The sequence below is a fragment of the Suricata suricatta genome, chromosome 4 (assembly GCF_006229205.1).
Source record: "Suricata suricatta isolate VVHF042 chromosome 4, meerkat_22Aug2017_6uvM2_HiC, whole genome shotgun sequence".
NCBI lineage: Eukaryota > Metazoa > Chordata > Mammalia > Carnivora > Herpestidae > Suricata > Suricata suricatta.
The window spans coordinates 158,897,104-158,914,453 of record NC_043703.1 but is presented as its reverse complement, the minus strand read 5'-3'; the positions used below and the strand labels follow the sequence as shown (position 1 = coordinate 158,914,453).

General features: G+C 53.1%; 1 protein-coding gene across 1 annotated transcript in view; it reads left to right on the top strand.

The window, feature by feature from the left end:
* Positions 1 to 17,350, top strand: part of ASAP2 (ArfGAP with SH3 domain, ankyrin repeat and PH domain 2) — a 115,538-nt gene that overhangs the window by 70,351 nt on the left and 27,837 nt on the right. The window contains exons 15-18 of the mRNA XM_029938575.1: positions 4,494 to 4,581; positions 8,632 to 8,680; positions 8,762 to 8,928; positions 11,316 to 11,449. Coding sequence (XP_029794435.1) covers positions 4,494 to 4,581; positions 8,632 to 8,680; positions 8,762 to 8,928; positions 11,316 to 11,449 — 438 coding nt within the window. The remainder of the gene's footprint in view (positions 1 to 4,493; positions 4,582 to 8,631; positions 8,681 to 8,761; positions 8,929 to 11,315; positions 11,450 to 17,350) is intronic.

Sequence of the window (17,350 nt, the reverse complement as noted above, 5' to 3'; positions counted from 1 at the left end):
GTCTGGTCTGGGGGGTGCTGGGGGGCTCCTCGCCTCTTCAGAGTCTGGTCTGGGGGGTGCTGGGGGGCTCCTCGCCTCTTCAGAGTCTGGTCTGGCGGGGAGCTGGGGGGCTCTGCGCCTCTTCAGAGTTTGGTCTGGGGGGCAGCTGGGGGGCTCCTCGCCTCTTCAGAGTCAGGCCTGGGGGTGCTGGGGGGCTCTGCGCCTTTTGAGTCTGGTCTGGGGGGGGCACTGGGGGGCTCTGCGCCTCTTCAGAGTCAGGCCTGAGGAGGTGCCTGGGGAGCTCAGTCAGTTAAGCATCCAACTCGTGGTTTAAGCTCAGGTCATGATTTCGCACTGACAGCTCAGAGCCTGCTTGGGATTGTCTCCCTCTCTCCTTTTCTTGCTGCCCCTCCCCTTCTCTTTTTTTCCTCTCTCTCTCTTTCAAAATGAATAAACCTTAAAAAGAACGAATAAATAAAATCGAGGCTGTAAAGTGGGTGACGGCCAGGTGCCCTCCCTGCCCTAAACACCGTGGTTCCGTGGTTTACTTCCTCTGGTTTCCACTCGGTCGTCTGTTTCAATTCCTAGGCCACTGGCTGCACACCTTGTCACACCACTGGCATATTTAATCAGTGCTTTGTGTTCAGGGGGCTCCCTCTCTAGGGAACCCGTGCCCTCCCCTGTCTGACTCCCCCTGCCCTGAGCAGCCTGGGTGGGGAGCCGCCGGGGCCCACGTTGCCTCCAGCCCGGTGGAGTGGCAGGTGGGGGCTCCGGCCCAGGAAATACAAGCGTTGCTATAGCAGGAGCTGTGCATGCACCTCGGAGCTCTCCTCTCCTCCTCCCTCTGTGTGCGTTCTGCCTCTTCTGTGCACACGTGCACACGTGCCCTTGCACCTACAGAGCGTTCCCGTGCGGTGATGTGAAGTAACCTCTGTGAGAAAGGGATTTGAGAGATGCTGTTTTGTGTGATTTTGTTTGCATTTGGCTCCTTGAGTAGCTTACCTGTGTAGCCAGCATCTCCCTGAGGAGGCTAATTTCCCATCAGGGCAAAGGAGGACAGTGGTTCAAAGACCTGACTGAGGACGTGGGGCTCTAAGAGCAGTCTCCGGCCCTCTGTGGAGAGTCCGATCTTGGCCTGTGCACAGAGCGTGTGTGCACTATTCCGAAAACCAGTTTCTTCCCCGGAAGCTGGGAGCCCTTGGGAAACGAGGCTGCGTGCTCTGTGTTCGAGGAGAGGAACGGTGATAACATCCAGATGAATTTAGTGAAAGCCTGGTTGGTCTCCCCCGTTCACCAAGATGGTGTTTCCTGGTATGGGGAGAAGTGATCCTTGGACAAAGTGACTGGGTATCATCTCTGCCAAATGCATGCATCGCTTTGCCACACTGCCGAAGACTGGGGACTGTGTAAGCTGGAAGAAATGCCCACTGGTTCTTACGCAATCTAAATTCTTTTTTTAATGATTATCAGTCATGAAGAGTACAGACTACCTATTAAAAGCCTGACAGGGGTGCCTGGGTGGCTCAGTCGGTTGAGCATCGACTTCGGCTCAGGTCATGATCTCGCTGTCCCAAGTTCGAGCCCCGCACCAGGGTCTGTGCTGACAGCTCAGAGCCTGGAGCCTGCTTCAGACACTGTGTCTCCCTTTCTCTCCACCTCCCCCACACCCCGCCCCTGCTCATGCTTTGTCTGTGTCTTTCAAAAATAAATAAATGTTTAAAAAAAACTTTAAAAGCCTGACAAATTGGGGAAAAAAGAGAATGGCATGTTTAAAATGATAGGAGCTCTAATAATCCACAGCTTCAGTCAAACATGAAATCTCGGGGTCTCTGTTTCCTGTTCCTTCTTTTCTGAGAAGCCAGATCTTCTCAGATTAGGCTCTTGGAGAGCGCTGGTAGCTGATGAATTAGCCAGAACCATTCTGTAGCTGAATTCAACGATGACACCATTTTCCACAAATGGCCGCAGGAGAGGGAATTCAATGGGTAGTTTTCTCTATTTAAAAATATTCACCCGTAGATTTTTCTTCCAGCTTTGGTGTCAGCTGCTCCTTAATCTGGCTGGACAAATAGCAAACAATGATTAATGTAAAACACAGAAGCTGACCATCGTAAGCGGTGTCGGCTGTTCCACGTTTTGGGGACCTCCTCTTTACTGCTGTTCTTTTTAACACTTGGCCGCATCTGTGCCTTTATAATTACTCTGACTTCAAATGAAGGCAGCGGGTATTTTCCCATGATCTGTGCCGTGTGTCCGCCCTGAAGGGCGAAGGCTTCGGGGGCAGCCGTGTGGGTCAGGAGGGACAGTTCTCCCCGTGGCGCAGGGAGGATGAAAGCGAGAGGGGCCCTGGCGGCGGCGGTGGGGGCTCCGTCATGCTGCTTTGCTGCACTGAGAGATGCGCACCGGCACGTCCAGGTCGGTGACGGTTCCCCACCGCAGGCCACGTGCCCGGCAGGCGGGAGCAGGAGTGCGCCTGCGCTCTGAGGCCGGGCTGGCGCGCTCCCGCGAGGCCTCGCTGACTCCCAAGCTGTAGAAAAGAAGGTCCTTCGCGTTATCTAGTCTGCGTGGGCCCGTTCTTTTATCTGTAAAACTGGAGCAGTTCCTACCTCGAAGTTCAGTTAGAAGAAGTAAGTGAGCTGATTTATGAAACATACTTAGAACAGTATTTACCTCCTATAAGCGGATTGTAACAGTCATTATTCTTATTAATATTAACCCCTCTTCTTCAGAATCCTCTTCTCGTGCATGCACATGTTTCTGTATTTCCCAGAGTTCACCAACCCCTCTTCTTGCTTGTGTGTCTAAGCCTCCGTGGACAGCAGCAGTTTGGAAGTAGGCCAGGAATCCCTTAAATGCATTTACAAGCGGCTATGTGATCATAGGAGGTGAGGGGACAGATACATACGTCATGCGGTGAAGTGGGTGGTTGCGTCGTGGTTGGTCTCCTGCTTGGTGCTGCAGAAATAGATCATCATTCAGTGTGTCGGTTCCTGGATGCGCCAGGTGATTCTGTTGGTAAGGATCCAGAATTGGCTCAATGGGACTTTCACTTGGAATTGTCAAGGTTTGCAAGATTAGACAGAGCTTGGAGTCTTAATGCTGACTTCTGGGGCGCCTGGGTGCTCAGTGGGTTAAGCCTCCACCTCTCTGTTTTAGCTCAGGTCATGATGTCATGGTTCATGAGTTTGAGCCCCGAGTTGCACTGTTACCTGCTTGGAATTCTCTGTCGCCTTCTCTCTCTGCCCCTCCCCAAATAAATAAATAAATAGATTTAAATAAATTAAAAAATACAGATTTCTGATGATCCATGGCTTCTGGTAGGCGTCTATGGTAGAGAAGACCCAGTGACTTTCATATAAGAGAGAGGCCGACATCCCGCAAACCAGGAGAGTCTGATCCACCCTGTTTATCCAGCTTCTCATCCCTCCTTCCTTGTGTCAAACCCAAATTGTTCACGGTGTAAGAATCCGACCTATTTCAACAGGGGCTGACTCCGTGAGTTGAGTGGAAAGGGGTCTACAGATGAATGAAGGTCTCTCGGGACTGCCCCGGTGTGGATGCATGTATGTGTGTTTTCTCGATGAATCCCAAACCCAAGCTTTTGCAGCTTGGAAATGCAGCCGACGGCCGCAGGAGGGTGAACGAGAGGCTGAAATAAATATACAGCATTCCATTCAGTCTTTCTCTGAGCAGCTTGGGAGTGGGTAGTGAAGCCCATTCATATCTGGAGATCTCTCCAAGATTTCTGACAGACTTTCTGCCATTTGGATATGCACAGGTTTCCCCCCCCAAAAATTAAGTTATCCTTTGATCTTTGCTTTTTTTGGACTGACTATGGTAGTTTTTGAAGTGGTAATAAAATACCCACTTTGAGGCCTCTCTGCCAAAACCCGGTTGTGATCTTTTACCACTGTGTTGAGGAGATTCGGGGTATTTTTGTGAACGAGATGGGTTTTGTTGAAACGTAAATGACAAATGGTTAACATTTAAGATTATTAATCTATTATCTGTTGTGACTTCAAAAGTAGGAGAAATTATTTCCCTGTCATTTCTGTGCTCTGAGGCTTCTTGCCTTAGAAGTGAGGGTTTACCCACAGGAACACACTTCTAAGATCCCCAGAAATTGAGCTGGTGTCCAGGTCACCCAGCCAACCACCCTGGTAGGAATGTCTCCGAGCTTCAGCCGTGGACCATTTTGGTCTCAGGGAGCCCGGTGCCAGCGACCTCCGCACTGGCAGCCCTCGTCCCCCTGGCCGGGTGGGTGTGCGGGCCACCAAGTGTCCTCCCAAGGAGTGGCAGCTGCCCTCCGGGGAGCGGCGATGTAAGGACACGCTGTGTCGTGCCTCCGTGTTGTCTTCCTACACAAAATCTGCCTTCCGAAAGCGATCTTTTTGCAAACTAGCAGGAAGCCTGCTAGTATTTTAATGTAGTATTTTGCTGTATTTTAATGAGAAATGATGCCGAGTGGTTTCGCCCTCCTTCCCACTCATCTCTGTTCCTTTGTCTCCCAACAGGCCAACCGGCCTCCCGCGAAGCTCAACCTGCTGACCTGCCAGGTGAAGACCAACCCCGAGGAGAAGAAGTGTTTTGACCTCATTTCACGTAAGTTTCTCACTCAGATGCTGCGCCACAGAGAACGTAAACTGGCTGCTGGGGCATCAGTCCCATTTCAGAGAATTGATTGTCCAGGAGAAATGCCTTCCTTTCAAGTGATGTAGACGCCTTCTTTCCTCTCCTGCGTGTCTGCTTGCTGGGGTCCAGTGGGGGACCTGACGCTGCGGGCAGCCCTGCGCTCCTCACGGGCTCCCATAAACACGGAGATTATGCTAGGTCAGCCCTCAAACCTGAAACCCCCTCATTTAGTGTAAAAAAGCACGACTCTCTCCAGGCTTCTGTGGTTTGGGTGACGTTGGAAGTGTGCACGACTGACGTGGTAAGGTCTTTGGCAGAACCCTGGAAACTTTGGTTTTTGAAATCGTTTGGTCTTCGCCACCACAGAATCAGTCTTTCTGCTTCCGTACACCTTCCCTTTTTTTGTGACCGTCACCACAGAACCATCTCCCATGTTGAGTGTCTACTCAGCACCTAAGGAAAGAGGAACCAGATGAGTGTGTTTTAAAGGAAACAACATTGGCCTTTTCTGTTCTTGGCACGTTTAGGTGGCAGACTATAGTTTGGGGGAAGAAGGGGGCCGGCAGCCCTTTCAAAAGGGGATCACAGTGGACTCGGGCACAAGAGTTGGATTTCCGGTGGAAAAGTCTGTACTGTGCATTTTTGGAAGGTGGGCGCGTTCTCATTTGCCTCAGTATCCCAGAGCGTGAGGTGGCTGACTTTCTAAGATGCCCACGAGATTGGATTGTTGAGGGCTAGGGAGTTATTCCCTGTATAATTTAATGTTCGCAGCCAGCTGACGAGCTGATTATTACCACTTCCACTAGTCTAGGTGAGGAGATGGGCCCGTGGCAGTTTACGCTCGTTCCCGGGTTCCCCAATACACACCACACTAATTTGGAGGAGAGTGTGGAGCAGTGTGACAGGCATAAAGGGTTTGGGCCTGGTTCTGCCCTTCAGATCGTAGACTAATTTGTAAAATAAAAATTGGCTTTATCCTGCTCCAAACCCCGTGTCCCTGCTCAGTCTAGTGAGGCCACAGATTCATTTATTCTTCTTACTTGAAGCTTCCTATCAGATCCTTCGTCCACACAAGACCCTGTAAACGTGCAGAGCTGACCGTAGTTGAAAACGGGGTCGCCACTGGGCTCCCCTGCCTCCGGAGAGCAGTGCAGAGTTTTATGTGATGGCAGAGAACTGACGGTGTAATCTGATGTCAGCAAGTGGCTGGGGTTGAAGCCGTTCTTTTCTCTGAAGCCGTAACCCAGAATCAGCAGCGTGTCCCCCTTCAGGACGTGACTGGCACTTAGTAGCTGGTGAAGCTTGCCCGAGTGACACTCACATCGGGGACAGACGTGAACACTCCCTCAGCCAGCCCCCGGGGAGTCACAGGAGCATCTTCTCTGCGCTTGCAGGCAACCCGGAAGCACTCCCCAGCCCACACGCCTCTCACTTCCGGCCAGGCCCCGGGAGGGTCAGTAGCTACCAGGTGTGCATTTCTGGGACGTGTGAGAAGTGGGCAGCACAGCTCCGGCAGGCTGATGGTGGCCGAGATGCCATCGGTGTCTTTGATCTGCCACCAGCTGCGTCATGACCCGCTTCAGGCCTGGCTTCCTGCCTCGGCCACCCAGAAGGCATTGCTGAGTTCGGGTTGAGGTGCTGTCGTAAATGTGCCAGAGTCCACTGTCATTCTTGGAGAGAAGCTCTTGTTTCTTCCTCTTCCCACCGTCCTTCCGTGGGTAGAGTGAATCCCGATCCTACTTATTTCTCATCCTGGTCTTCAAACGGTGTTACTCTCCTCGGGGTGGTTTGGTGAAAATGCTTTGTCACGGTGCTATGTGGCTTTGGTGGTCTCCGGGAAGCCCGGAGACCGGCCAGACCCTGCAGCCGTCGTCCAGGGGGCTGCCGCAGAGCAGTGTTGCGTGTCCCGAGAGGGCTGGGGCTGGGGTTCGCGTCCGACGGCGCCTGCCTTGGGAAACGAGGCTGTCACCGTCCCGGTTCCTCCCCTGCCTGCTGACCAGGCTGGCGGGGCCCGTATCACGACGAGGCCTTTAAACATCCGGCGGTTGGAGAAATAAAAGGCTGCACGGCGGGCAGTGAGGATACTCCAGACACGGGTCTCACAGGCCCCAGCGTCACCCTCACTCTGTGAAGCCGTCGTGAAATGACCGCAAGAGCCCAGAACAGTAACAGACTGACAGCCGGCTTTGCTTAGTTCCCTGCAGGGCCCTACCTGCCCATTCTCTCCCCCAGACAGGGATTCCCCAGGCTGTAATTGGGCCTGGGCTTCTCAGGGAGGGCGTTCCTGTGGCCAGGCTGGCATTTTAGGAGCTTGTCCAGCCCCATTGCCCTCACATGGACTCCAGCCTTTGCAAATTCAAGTCTTGCACCATTGTCCTCAATCACACAGTCAGCATTGGTGGGACGGGAGGTGCCAAAGAACTTAGGGGTGACCTAGGTCAGTGCCCTGGATAGGACGGACCCACAGCCAGCCGGTGTCTCCTCAGGTGCGCACAGCAGGTTTTTGGGTGGTTGGAGCCAGAGTCCCAGGCAGAGAGGCAGCCCTTCCTGGCTCCGGTCCACTATCTTCTCTTGCACTCTCTCCTCTCTGAGTTGAAGCTGCTAGAAACAGCCACTGGTGTATAAGCGTCTCGAGAGTGTCTGTAGGAGGGACTTCCCACCTGGTGGTTTTCACGGAGCACCTGCCTGCTCCTAACACGTTCGAGTACAGAAGTGGCTCAAGGGGACAGGGCACTCTCCTTCCTTGCCTCGATTGTCCTCCTTGAATGGTGCCTGGTGTGGCCCAGAGACAGCTCAGCGAGAGACCTGGCCTCTGCCAGGCCCGGGGCCTCTGAGATCAGTGTGGGGCGTGGGTCTGCCGCCCGGGGTGGGGGGGGGGGGGCGGGGAGGGCGCCCTTGCTCCCTCCTCCCAGCTCCTCAGCGTGGCTCAGCTGCTAACATCTCAACCACGGAGCTCAGTTCGTTTGTCTGAACTTGAAACCGTTCTCTTGCGCCCTGTTCCTTTCCTGGTGGTGGAGCAGGGGGTAGGAAGGGGTAGTTCCATCCCCCTTAGAGGCCAAGGAAAGGCGGGATGTGGGGGGATGGCCGCACGGGACCAGAGGTTGAGAAGCTCTGCCGCTGGCTGTGTTTGTCTTCGACACTCGCCCTCGCTGGGCCTCGGTGCCCTCAGGCGGCTCAGCAGGAGTCCCTCTCAGGACCTGAGCGCCCGCAGGCCACCGAGGGCTTTGTGGACCCCCAGGACAGTCACTGCTCCGCCCTCTTGAGAAGCTGGGCCTCCTCCCTTTTTTCTTTCTGTTTTAGTTTTAAATTTAATTTTCTTTTTTGCTTTGTTTTGGGCTGACTGTAGACAATTTCTGGTCATCCCTCACCGCAGCCCCAGTGCTGATATCTTAGTACACTTGTCTGGTGCGTCAGACGCGCTCCTGACGTGCACGGGGTCGGCGGTCTGGCACAGCCCCCAGAGTCGTCGCCGTGTTTGCACAGGGCCGTGCGTGAGCGTAAGAGCTTGTGTCCCAGCAGCCTTCGGCCGTTCCTTCTGCTTCTGCGGCATTTATCATGCAGCACCCCCCACGGCCTGTGGTTACAATTTCTCATCTTCTTCCAAGAAAGCCAGAAAACTTCTGGGATACTCATTTAGAGAAGGCTTTTGTTATTCAAGGGGCTGTAACAATTCCTTTTGGGGGGCCAACTTCTTGGCAAGTTCGAGAAAACAAAGCTTTTGAAAGGATAATGATAGTTTCCATCCCTGGATAGCTCCCGTTTTGGGAAGCTTCATCTCTTCTGAAACTTGGGGTGTGGACAGGGCAGGTTGGCTAGTTCGGATCCCAGAGCCACAGTCACCGAGCAGGGGCAGGCACGGCCGGTGAAGGACGTGAGGGAGCGCACGGCTTCCTGCAGACCACGCATTTCACAGCAGAGTTCAGATTCTTCCTGAGGTTCATTATAAACCGCGTTCTGCCGGAATTGTGTGCGGATCGCTGTGCCGGGCTCACAGCTGACGAGACGTCTCTTGCCATGCAGATGACAGAACATACCACTTCCAAGCAGAAGACGAACAAGAATGTCAAATGTAAGTCACTCGGGGGTGGGCCTCGGGGCTGGGACTTAGCTAGGCCCTGGGACCTGACCCCGGGCTCTTCTGTTTCCCTAGATGGATGTCTGTGCTGCAGAACAGCAAGGAGGAAGCGCTGAACAATGCGTTTAAGGGGGACGACAACACCGGAGAGAATAACATCGTCCAAGAGCTGACCAAGGAGATCATCGCCGAAGTGCAGAGGATGACAGGCAATGATGTGTGCTGCGACTGCGGGGCGCCCGGTGAGCCGCACCCCTCCCCCCAGCCCTCCTCGGACCCTCCCTCCCATTCACAGAAGCCGGTCACGGCCTTTCCCTTTCACTGCAGACGCAGGGCTGCGTGCGCCGAGCCCATCGGGAGCCCGGAGCCCGGCAGCCTACGGGGCTGTGTGCAGAGCGTGCAGGGGGAGGGTGGGAGATGCAGGACCACGTGAAGATGGCCTGATAGAGCTGAAAAGTTGTAAAGCACTTTGAGAAACGAACACGGAAGCGTGGAACGTGGCTGAGACCAAGGTCATCGCTCACCGTGCCGGCTCCCAGGCTGTGTAGGCACAGCTTTTCCCAGGATTCACTCCCGCCTCCCTGCATGCTGCTTTGTGGACCTTGTGCAGGAGCTTTAAGCCACGGTCTAGGCTGCGACCCTGGGAGAGCCGCTTTCTTGTCGGGTGTCGGTTTTCCTTTCTGGAAAACGAAGGAGCTGCTCGAGATTGTTTTCGGGTCCCCTCCGGGTGTCATGTTCTGTGAAAAGAGGTGTCGATCTCTGCATTTTGAGGAAGGCCGTGAGGGGCTTCATCCTGTGACAGACCTGGAGTGGTATCGGTGTAGAGTTTAGTAGCCGGTATTTTCAGAAGCTGAAGGAGCCGAGGTTTCTGACTAAGGGGGTGGGGCTTTGGGGGCTTCGGAGTTGCTGGTCCAGTGCACTCACAAGACGAGGATTGTGGGCATCAGTTACCCTTTCATCCCTGCAGCTCTGTGACCATTCTTCTAAAAAATACACACACCCAAAACAAAAATAGATTGGGCAGTTGAGAATTGCCAGGGAGGTTCCTGGCCCCAGCTGTATATCTGGGGGTAGATTGGGGTCTTCCCTCAGGGTCCACTAAAAAGTACCTTTTGGCAGGAGGTGAGGTGTAGAGAGTGATAGGTAGTGAATTGTGCCTTTTATTTTTTTTTTCTTTAACGTTTTTCTATTTTTGAAAGAGTTCACAAGCCAGGGAGGGTCAGAGAGAGAGGGGGAGAGAGGATCCAAAGCAGGCTCTGGACGGACAGCGGAGGAGAGCCTGATGTGGGGCTCGAACTCACAAACCCCAAGTTCATGACCTCCGCTGAAGCTGGACTCTTAACCAGCCAAGCCACCCAGGCAGCCCTGATTGTGCTTTTTCTTAAGATGAAGGCTGTGCAGCACTTGGACTTTTAAAACACTTTCATAAAGAAGTCAAGGCTGTGGACGTTTTTGTTTGAAAACGGTAGGGCATGTTCGGTGACGTGAAAACTGATATAAAGTAGTCTACACGTGCTCATACCTCCTGAAAGTGTGCTAATGCCAATATGGCAGAAAAACAAACACAGATGCCTCAAAGTATTTCCTAACGGATAAAATTTTTTATCTTGAACTTTAAAAAGCGACTCAATAGTTATCTGGTGACCAAGGTTGTGATATTTCCCCGCAGTGAGTTTCTAAGGGCAGCAGGCAATTCAAAAGAGAATGGTACGTGGGGGCCATGGTAACGTGCTCTAGTGAGCTTTGCTTTGAGCGCCCCACTTTCAGTAGACTCAGCATTCGAGTGTCAGGCCTTCCTCGGGTGTCTCCCGTGTACCCGGCTCACGGTACATGCCTCGGGGACTTAGAAGCCCTGCTGGGGAAGAAGTTCGGTGACACGGTGCCAGTGTGGGCTGTAGCCGGGGCCCAGGCAGCACTGCGGCTGGCTCCTCGGCCCCTGCAGCCCCTAGCCAGCCCCGGCTCCTCTCTGGGCACTGTGAAGCACCTGCCCTGTTGGCCTGCTGGCGCTCGTGTGTCCGGAAGGCGTGTCGGGGGGCATGTCTGCCATCGCCGTGCACTCCGCGCTGTTCCTGCTGCTGCCAGAGTGTTGAGCGCAGAGTGTGGCGTCAGCACATAGTGTGTGCTCTGTCATGGCTGTTAGCATTTTTGTGAACATGTAGACACGGCTTAAGTCTGTTCCCCACACAGCGCTAGACTGGCAGCCCTCGTTTTTTCTCTCCCCTTTGCTGGTGTGACCAGGGTTGGGGATGGGCATGGTTTGTTTTCAGGACAGCCCTCAAAGGCCTATGGCCACTAGGGGGCACTGCGTTTTGTTTATGCTTGGACACTCACCTGTCACTTGGGAGTTCTTAATGAACGGAAAGGTGGGCAGGATAAAGGAGTAAATAAATGGAGGGGGTGGGAGCAGACAGATGTGTGTGCGTGTGCGCGCGCGCGCGTGTGTGTGTGTGTGTGTGTGTAAGCTGCTGGTGATGCAGAAGGGGTGACGAATGAGGGCGCTCCGGCTGTGTCCAGGGTCGAGAGACTGCTCATGCTCCAAACCCCACATGCGGTCACTATCCGGAGAAAGGGTTGTGACCCCAGCCCTGTACTTGCTGCGAGCTCCGACTTTCCTTGTTCTCTTTGGCAGATCCTACCTGGCTCTCCACCAATCTGGGCATCCTGACCTGTATCGAGTGTTCCGGAATCCACCGAGAGCTCGGAGTTCACTATTCCAGGATGCAGTCCCTGACGTTAGATGTACTGGGAACATCTGAGCTGCTGGTAATTCTCCAGTCGTTGATTTTGAAACGAAAATGAATGCGCCGAGCGCTAAGTTTTCATCCTGGCGTTTGAACCTGTGCTGCTTTCTTGCAATTCCACCTGGCTGATGGTCGTTGATTTTGGCCGTATGGGTTTGGGCAGTTAGAACCTCAGCGGTCATCCCTCCTCCTTGACTACTGGTAGTTGAGGGCACTTTTGGTTGTAAAACCTGGTTCCTAAACGCGTGAAGTGGCGCACAAAAGGAGAGCTGAGATGTGTGTGCAGCGTGGGGTACAGTGGCACCGCCGTCTGGGTCACCCCGTTCCTTCACCGCGTGCAGAACAGAGTCCCTGACAGGCTCCTGCTGAGTCTGGGATCGGACCCGGCTCAGGCCTCCGGGCCACTTTGCCACACCCCTTCCTGGCGCCCTTTGGGTGAGATACGGATCGTAATGAAAAGAGCAATAGTCTTGACAGGAAATCAATTATTGCGGTCAGTACACCTCTCAAGGGGCTGTAAATCTTACTGAGGACTCCTCTAGAACCAGGGTCTGAACTTACAGTGCGTTTTGAACTATCTTGTCAAATCCTCTGGTCTTGGCAAAGGGTTCCTTAATGGTCTTGAAAGGCGAAGTTGGGAGAAACGGGAGTGAATTCTGGTCTCCCGGTTAGTAACGTGCCTGATTACTTAACGGTAAAAGTGAAGCTAGACTCAGCAAGACTCAGGCCGTGGATTCTCGGCTCCGCAGTGCTGTTCTTGTTAATGTCATGATGCATCAGCCTACATCGTGGAGCGGTGTGTGCGCAAGAGGTAGTCTGGGTAACTGACGGTGGTTACACGTGACGTTCCCATGGTGTATTTTCAAGAAAACCCCAGTTCTCAGAAAGCACGGTAAGCTGTGGCCGTTGGTTTACTGCCATGCTGATCTTCTCAAAACAGTGAGAAGTGTTAAGTGATTTGTGGGGACGTAATAATTGCCTGTTTTGTACCAGGCACTTCCCAGAGCTCTTTATACATATTAGCACGTTTGTCCTTCACTGCAACCCAGTGACCTTGCTGTTCATCCCCACTTTACAGGAGGAAGTGAGGCTTAGAACGTTTTAATGTACCCAAGGTTATAGAGTTACTAAAGTGCCAGATCTGGGGCAGGACAGATCCGCAGACACTGGTTGTCAGTGGCTTCAGAAACGGAACAGTAAAATGACTGGGAGCTGATGAGTTTTGAGCACTTATTAGTTCGTTTTTAATATAATTTACTTAGCTAGGAGTTTATGTAATGTAATTTTAATAATGGCTCTTGTGAGCTGGTTGAAACTTGACTCCAGCACATCTGTTACACCTGCCTAAATGTGTCTCAGAAATTAAACTGATGGTCTTCCTGAGACTTGGCTAGTAAACAGGAAAATACCAAGAAGGTAGAGGGAAGATGTTCATGTCTTCTACCATGGGGTGGCTTCTGATCCCTGCCTAGGATCCTGGCCTGTGTCTCCCAGAGCCTGCCTGCGTCTCCTCACAGGCCGTCAGCCCTCTGGAGCCACCAAGCAGAGCCTGCTTATTTAGTGTCTGTAGGTATTTTCAGAACCTGATGTCTGCCGTAGTCTCAGACTCTCCCTGGCCTGCCTCTTCCTCTGTTTTTACAGAAAAACAGAGGGAAAAGGCCCCCGAATCTTGTGGGGTTCATTCCCACCTGCTGCTTGCCCCTCAGCTCTGCCTGTGTGGTCATCTGGCTCCTCACGGGAGGCGGGCATCTCCCCGGCCCCACCCACCACGTGCCAGGACAGTGGGCCTGACGTCCTGCCCAGAACCCCTCCCGCTCAGCCCAGAACCCTGACCGCTCAGCACTGCATGGACAGTGTCAAGGGTTACGATTCATTCTAAAACATGAGACGTTCCAGCCTTTTGAAGTACCCAGGTTATCTTTATTCTGCTTAGACAGTTGGATTGCTTGAACAGAGGATCTCCTCAAGGCTTGGCAGACGTGGGGCAGAGGGGGGCATAGTAAGACCCGTGAAGGATCAGCTCCCGTTATTCTCTCCTCTAGAATGATTTCAGAAGAGCGGCCCACGTGTCCTAGCACGCGAACCCGTGGGGACGGCCCACTCTAGTTTTCTGCCGCGAGCCTGGACCTTTAGCGTGGGCAGCGCAGGGGCATCAGGGTCTCCGTTTGAGTTGTTCGTCGTAGTGTGTGTTCTTGCAGCAAATGCTGATTGAGCCTCCTTGCACCCTAGTAGAGGAAGCACGAGGGTGAACTTCCCAGCGTCTCCATGGCAGCAGCCTGGGCAGTTGCTTTTCAGGCACAGTGATTCTCTGTCCCTCAGGGAAGTCTGCCCTGGAGCCCGAACGTCAGGGTGATGCGCTGTGATGGGCGGGGACGCTCATTCTCTGGCTGGCATGACACCCCTCAACAGACAGACGCTCGCCGCGTGGATTGTCACTCCCATCCTCCCGTGTGGCCTCACCGTATTAGTCGTCATGTTAAAAATCATTTCGCTTAATTCCATAAATGATTTTCTGTTTTCGCGTCTGCACACCGTTCCCTTGAAGGGAACCTTGAAGGGTGTGCTATGCAAATGTCATTTCCTTCTTTTTTTATTTTGGTTTCAAAGTGTGCTTGAGTTCCATGTTAACTGACCGGCTTCAGCAGCATCCTCGAGGGTGGCTGGTTAGCAGGATTCTTCTCTTCACTCTTCCTGCTGTTAGAATCACGTCTTACTCGGGAAAGACATGCGTATGTGAAGCACCGCTCAGCTCTGGGAGACGGCGCCACTGGAACCGCTCCGCTAGCGCATGCACTCAGTGTCCTCAGATTCGAAAGCAAACTCACTTTCAGTAATCCTCCTAGTAAATACAGATTTCCGGAAGGTAAATTCTCCTGCCCCAACATAGATCAATTCCGCATCGACTTCCAGTTCACACGTAAGACAGTACTGGGGTCCTCGTGTCACATGATCAGTTTGACATCATCCATGAAATTAAGGAGACTTTGATATTATGAAATTCTGTTTGTGTCCATAATTTTAAAATCTCCCTCCACAGTCTTCTGCGAGCGCATCCCCCCAGCCAGCACCGCTGTTTCCCAGGACTCCACGCCGCTGCTCCCAGCACATCAAGGGCAGCAGGAAGTGTGGAGTGAGCTGCCATTGAGCAGGCAGCTGTTAGGCTCAGGCATTGGCCTGGGTGCTTTCTGTATACTGTGTCTGACCCAGACAAGCACTCTGTCTTTAAAAATGAGGCCAGGGGCACCTGGCTGGCTCAGTCGGTTAAGCACCTGACTCTTGATTTCAGCTCAGGTCATGATCTTGTAAATGGGTTCAAGCCCTGCATCGTGCTCTGTGCTGACAGCGTGGAGCCTGCTTTGGATCCTCGGTCTCCCTCTGTGTACCCCTCCCCACGCATTCTCTCTCTCTCCCTCTCCTCCCGCAAATAAATAAATAAATGAATAAATAAATAAATAATAAAGTTTTTTTTTAAAAAACACTTTTTTTTTAATGAGGCCAGAGAAGTAAAGCCAGTATTTATGCTCCAGACCATCACACCCCAGAGCCTGTGACCTGTTCTTTTTAAATTACGTCTCAGAATTTTTGTTTAACTACAGACCCCATCAGAAACAAACTGAACACTAAAACATGCACATATAAAACACTTTAAAATTATAGCTGTATTACTTACTAAGAGGTAACATAGTTCATAAATTATGTCAAAACTAGAATTGTTAAAGGCTTAGGTGAAAACATAATTTTTTCCTATGTACACCAGAGAACTATTCTGTGCTCCTATTTTTGGAGGTAGGCATTTAAAGCCCACTGCATTTCTCAGCTCTCCCTTCTGGGGTCCAGCCCTCACCGCCCTGGGCCTTCCCCGTGTGTACGTTACAGATGTACTCTAGTCTTCCCCACTTGTGGGATGTGAGGGGCCCAGGAAATAACACCCCAGTTCCCTGCACAGGTCCGGAGCCAGTTGAGAGATCAAAAGTCTGATCTGTTGTTGCAAGAAGCCAGATTGGTTGATGAGGTTCACAGGTGTGGGAACAGCCCCCGGCTCGGGCAGGAGGAGCCCCCGGCCCTGAGTGTGGCGGCCCGTGGACGCGGGGGGGGGGCTGAGGCCCACTGCCACGGAAGTTCTTTCCGTCATTTGCCCACCCTCGGGGAGCGTCAGAGCAGGGAATAATGTCACCGCCCTAGATCTCCCTCCCTGTGGAAACGGGGAAACGGGCAGGAGGTTTTCCCCATCCTCACCCCAAACACTAAAACAATTTTTGGGTAAAGTCTAAGGTCTCAGTCTGGCTCCGCAGCCCCGGCAGACATCAGTGCAAAGGGTCTCCAGAACCGTGCGACTCTGGTCCCTGTCCTCAGGTGCCTTCATGCAGTGAGGGAGAGGGACACGGGGTCCCATGCAGGGTGTGTGGTATCGTGGGCGACTTGACTGGCCTGCTGGCGTACACCTGTTCCATCTCTGTACTCAGTGCTCAGTATGGACTTCTTTCCCGGCCCCCCGCACCAGGCATTTCTCTCTATTCATCTCTGTCTCGTTAGACGGAGCTATCTCTGGGGCACCTGGGTGGCTCAGTCACTTAAGATCCAACTCTAGATTTCGGCTCAAGTCATGAGCTCATGGTTTGGGAGATTGAACCTCACATCAGCCTCTGCACTGATATCATGAGGCCTGCTTGGGATTCTCTCTCCCCCTCTCTCTCTCTTCCTTCCCCCTGCTGGTGCATGTGCTCTCTCAAAATAAGTGAATAACTTTAAAAAAAAAAAAAAAGAATAAAAAGACTGAGCTCAGAGCTCTCCCCAAGAGGGCCGGGTCTCATGCTCGGTACCGAGCGCGTCTGAGGACTCGGTGTGCATGTGCAGACTGACCAGGGGCTGGGATTTGCGGTGCTGAGTGATGTAGCACTTAAAGTGCCCCAGACCCTCCGAGATCTGATCTGGCCCCATGTCTGCCCCAGAGAGTCCTCCTGGAGTGGGGGCGCGTGTGTTGGGGGCTGCTTAACACCAACCTTGCCAGTTCCTTGGTTCCCGTCCCCTTGTCCCCCTGGGACCCATGTTTGCTCGCCATAACCCCTCAGCTTCCATCTGCAAATGCCTGAGTGATTCTAAAGGAGTTCTCTGTGGGCCGAAATATTCACTGCAACTTGGCAGAACTGTGAGGCGGCACATTTCTCTGCACTGGGCAAGTATGATGCACAGATTCGGTGGCTCCCTGGACCAGCTGCCCCCTAGCAAACCAGCCAAGTCCAAGCAGAAGGGAAACAGCCGATTCCCGGGGAATTCTCCTCCTCACGCCTCCCCTCCCATCTGCTTAGCACAGACTCAGAGGCATTGGGGCCCTTGCTCACAGAGGGGCACTGTGGCTGGTTCTGTCCCTTACCTTCCGAAGAGAAACGACATGGCCTGGCTAGGGGACGGTGTCCATGTTGTATTGAAAGATGGGATCACTCGGCCATGCCTGGCTCTGAACAGGGCCACTGATACTGAGCTTCAGTCCTGGATCTGACGCTGACAATCCAAGAAGCCATTGAGGGCATTCGTTCCATGGTACGTGGGCACTGTCACCTGACGTGGCTGGCCACCGGCCTCATTCTTGAGGAAGCCAAAGTGAGGCCGCCCCAGGGTTTTGTTATCTGACAATGGCCTCCGGCCGCCAGGCCAGGACTGAGGACCCAGGTGGGGCTGGTGAGTGCTTGGTGCTCTGAGCCGTCTAGGACACTGTTCACTTTACCAAGGACGGTAAAATTAGGAAGCACATCGGGTAGTTACTAGGTGTCCACGTCCCTTGTCCTGCGGCATCCCTCACAATCCCATTTCACTGCCGCCTTAGCTCCCAGAACCTCCGCGGTGACCCGTGTCCGCGTCACTGCTCGAGAATAGAAGTCTCAGAGATCCCATGGCCCCCTCGTGCCATGCTCAGCATGGAAGGTGA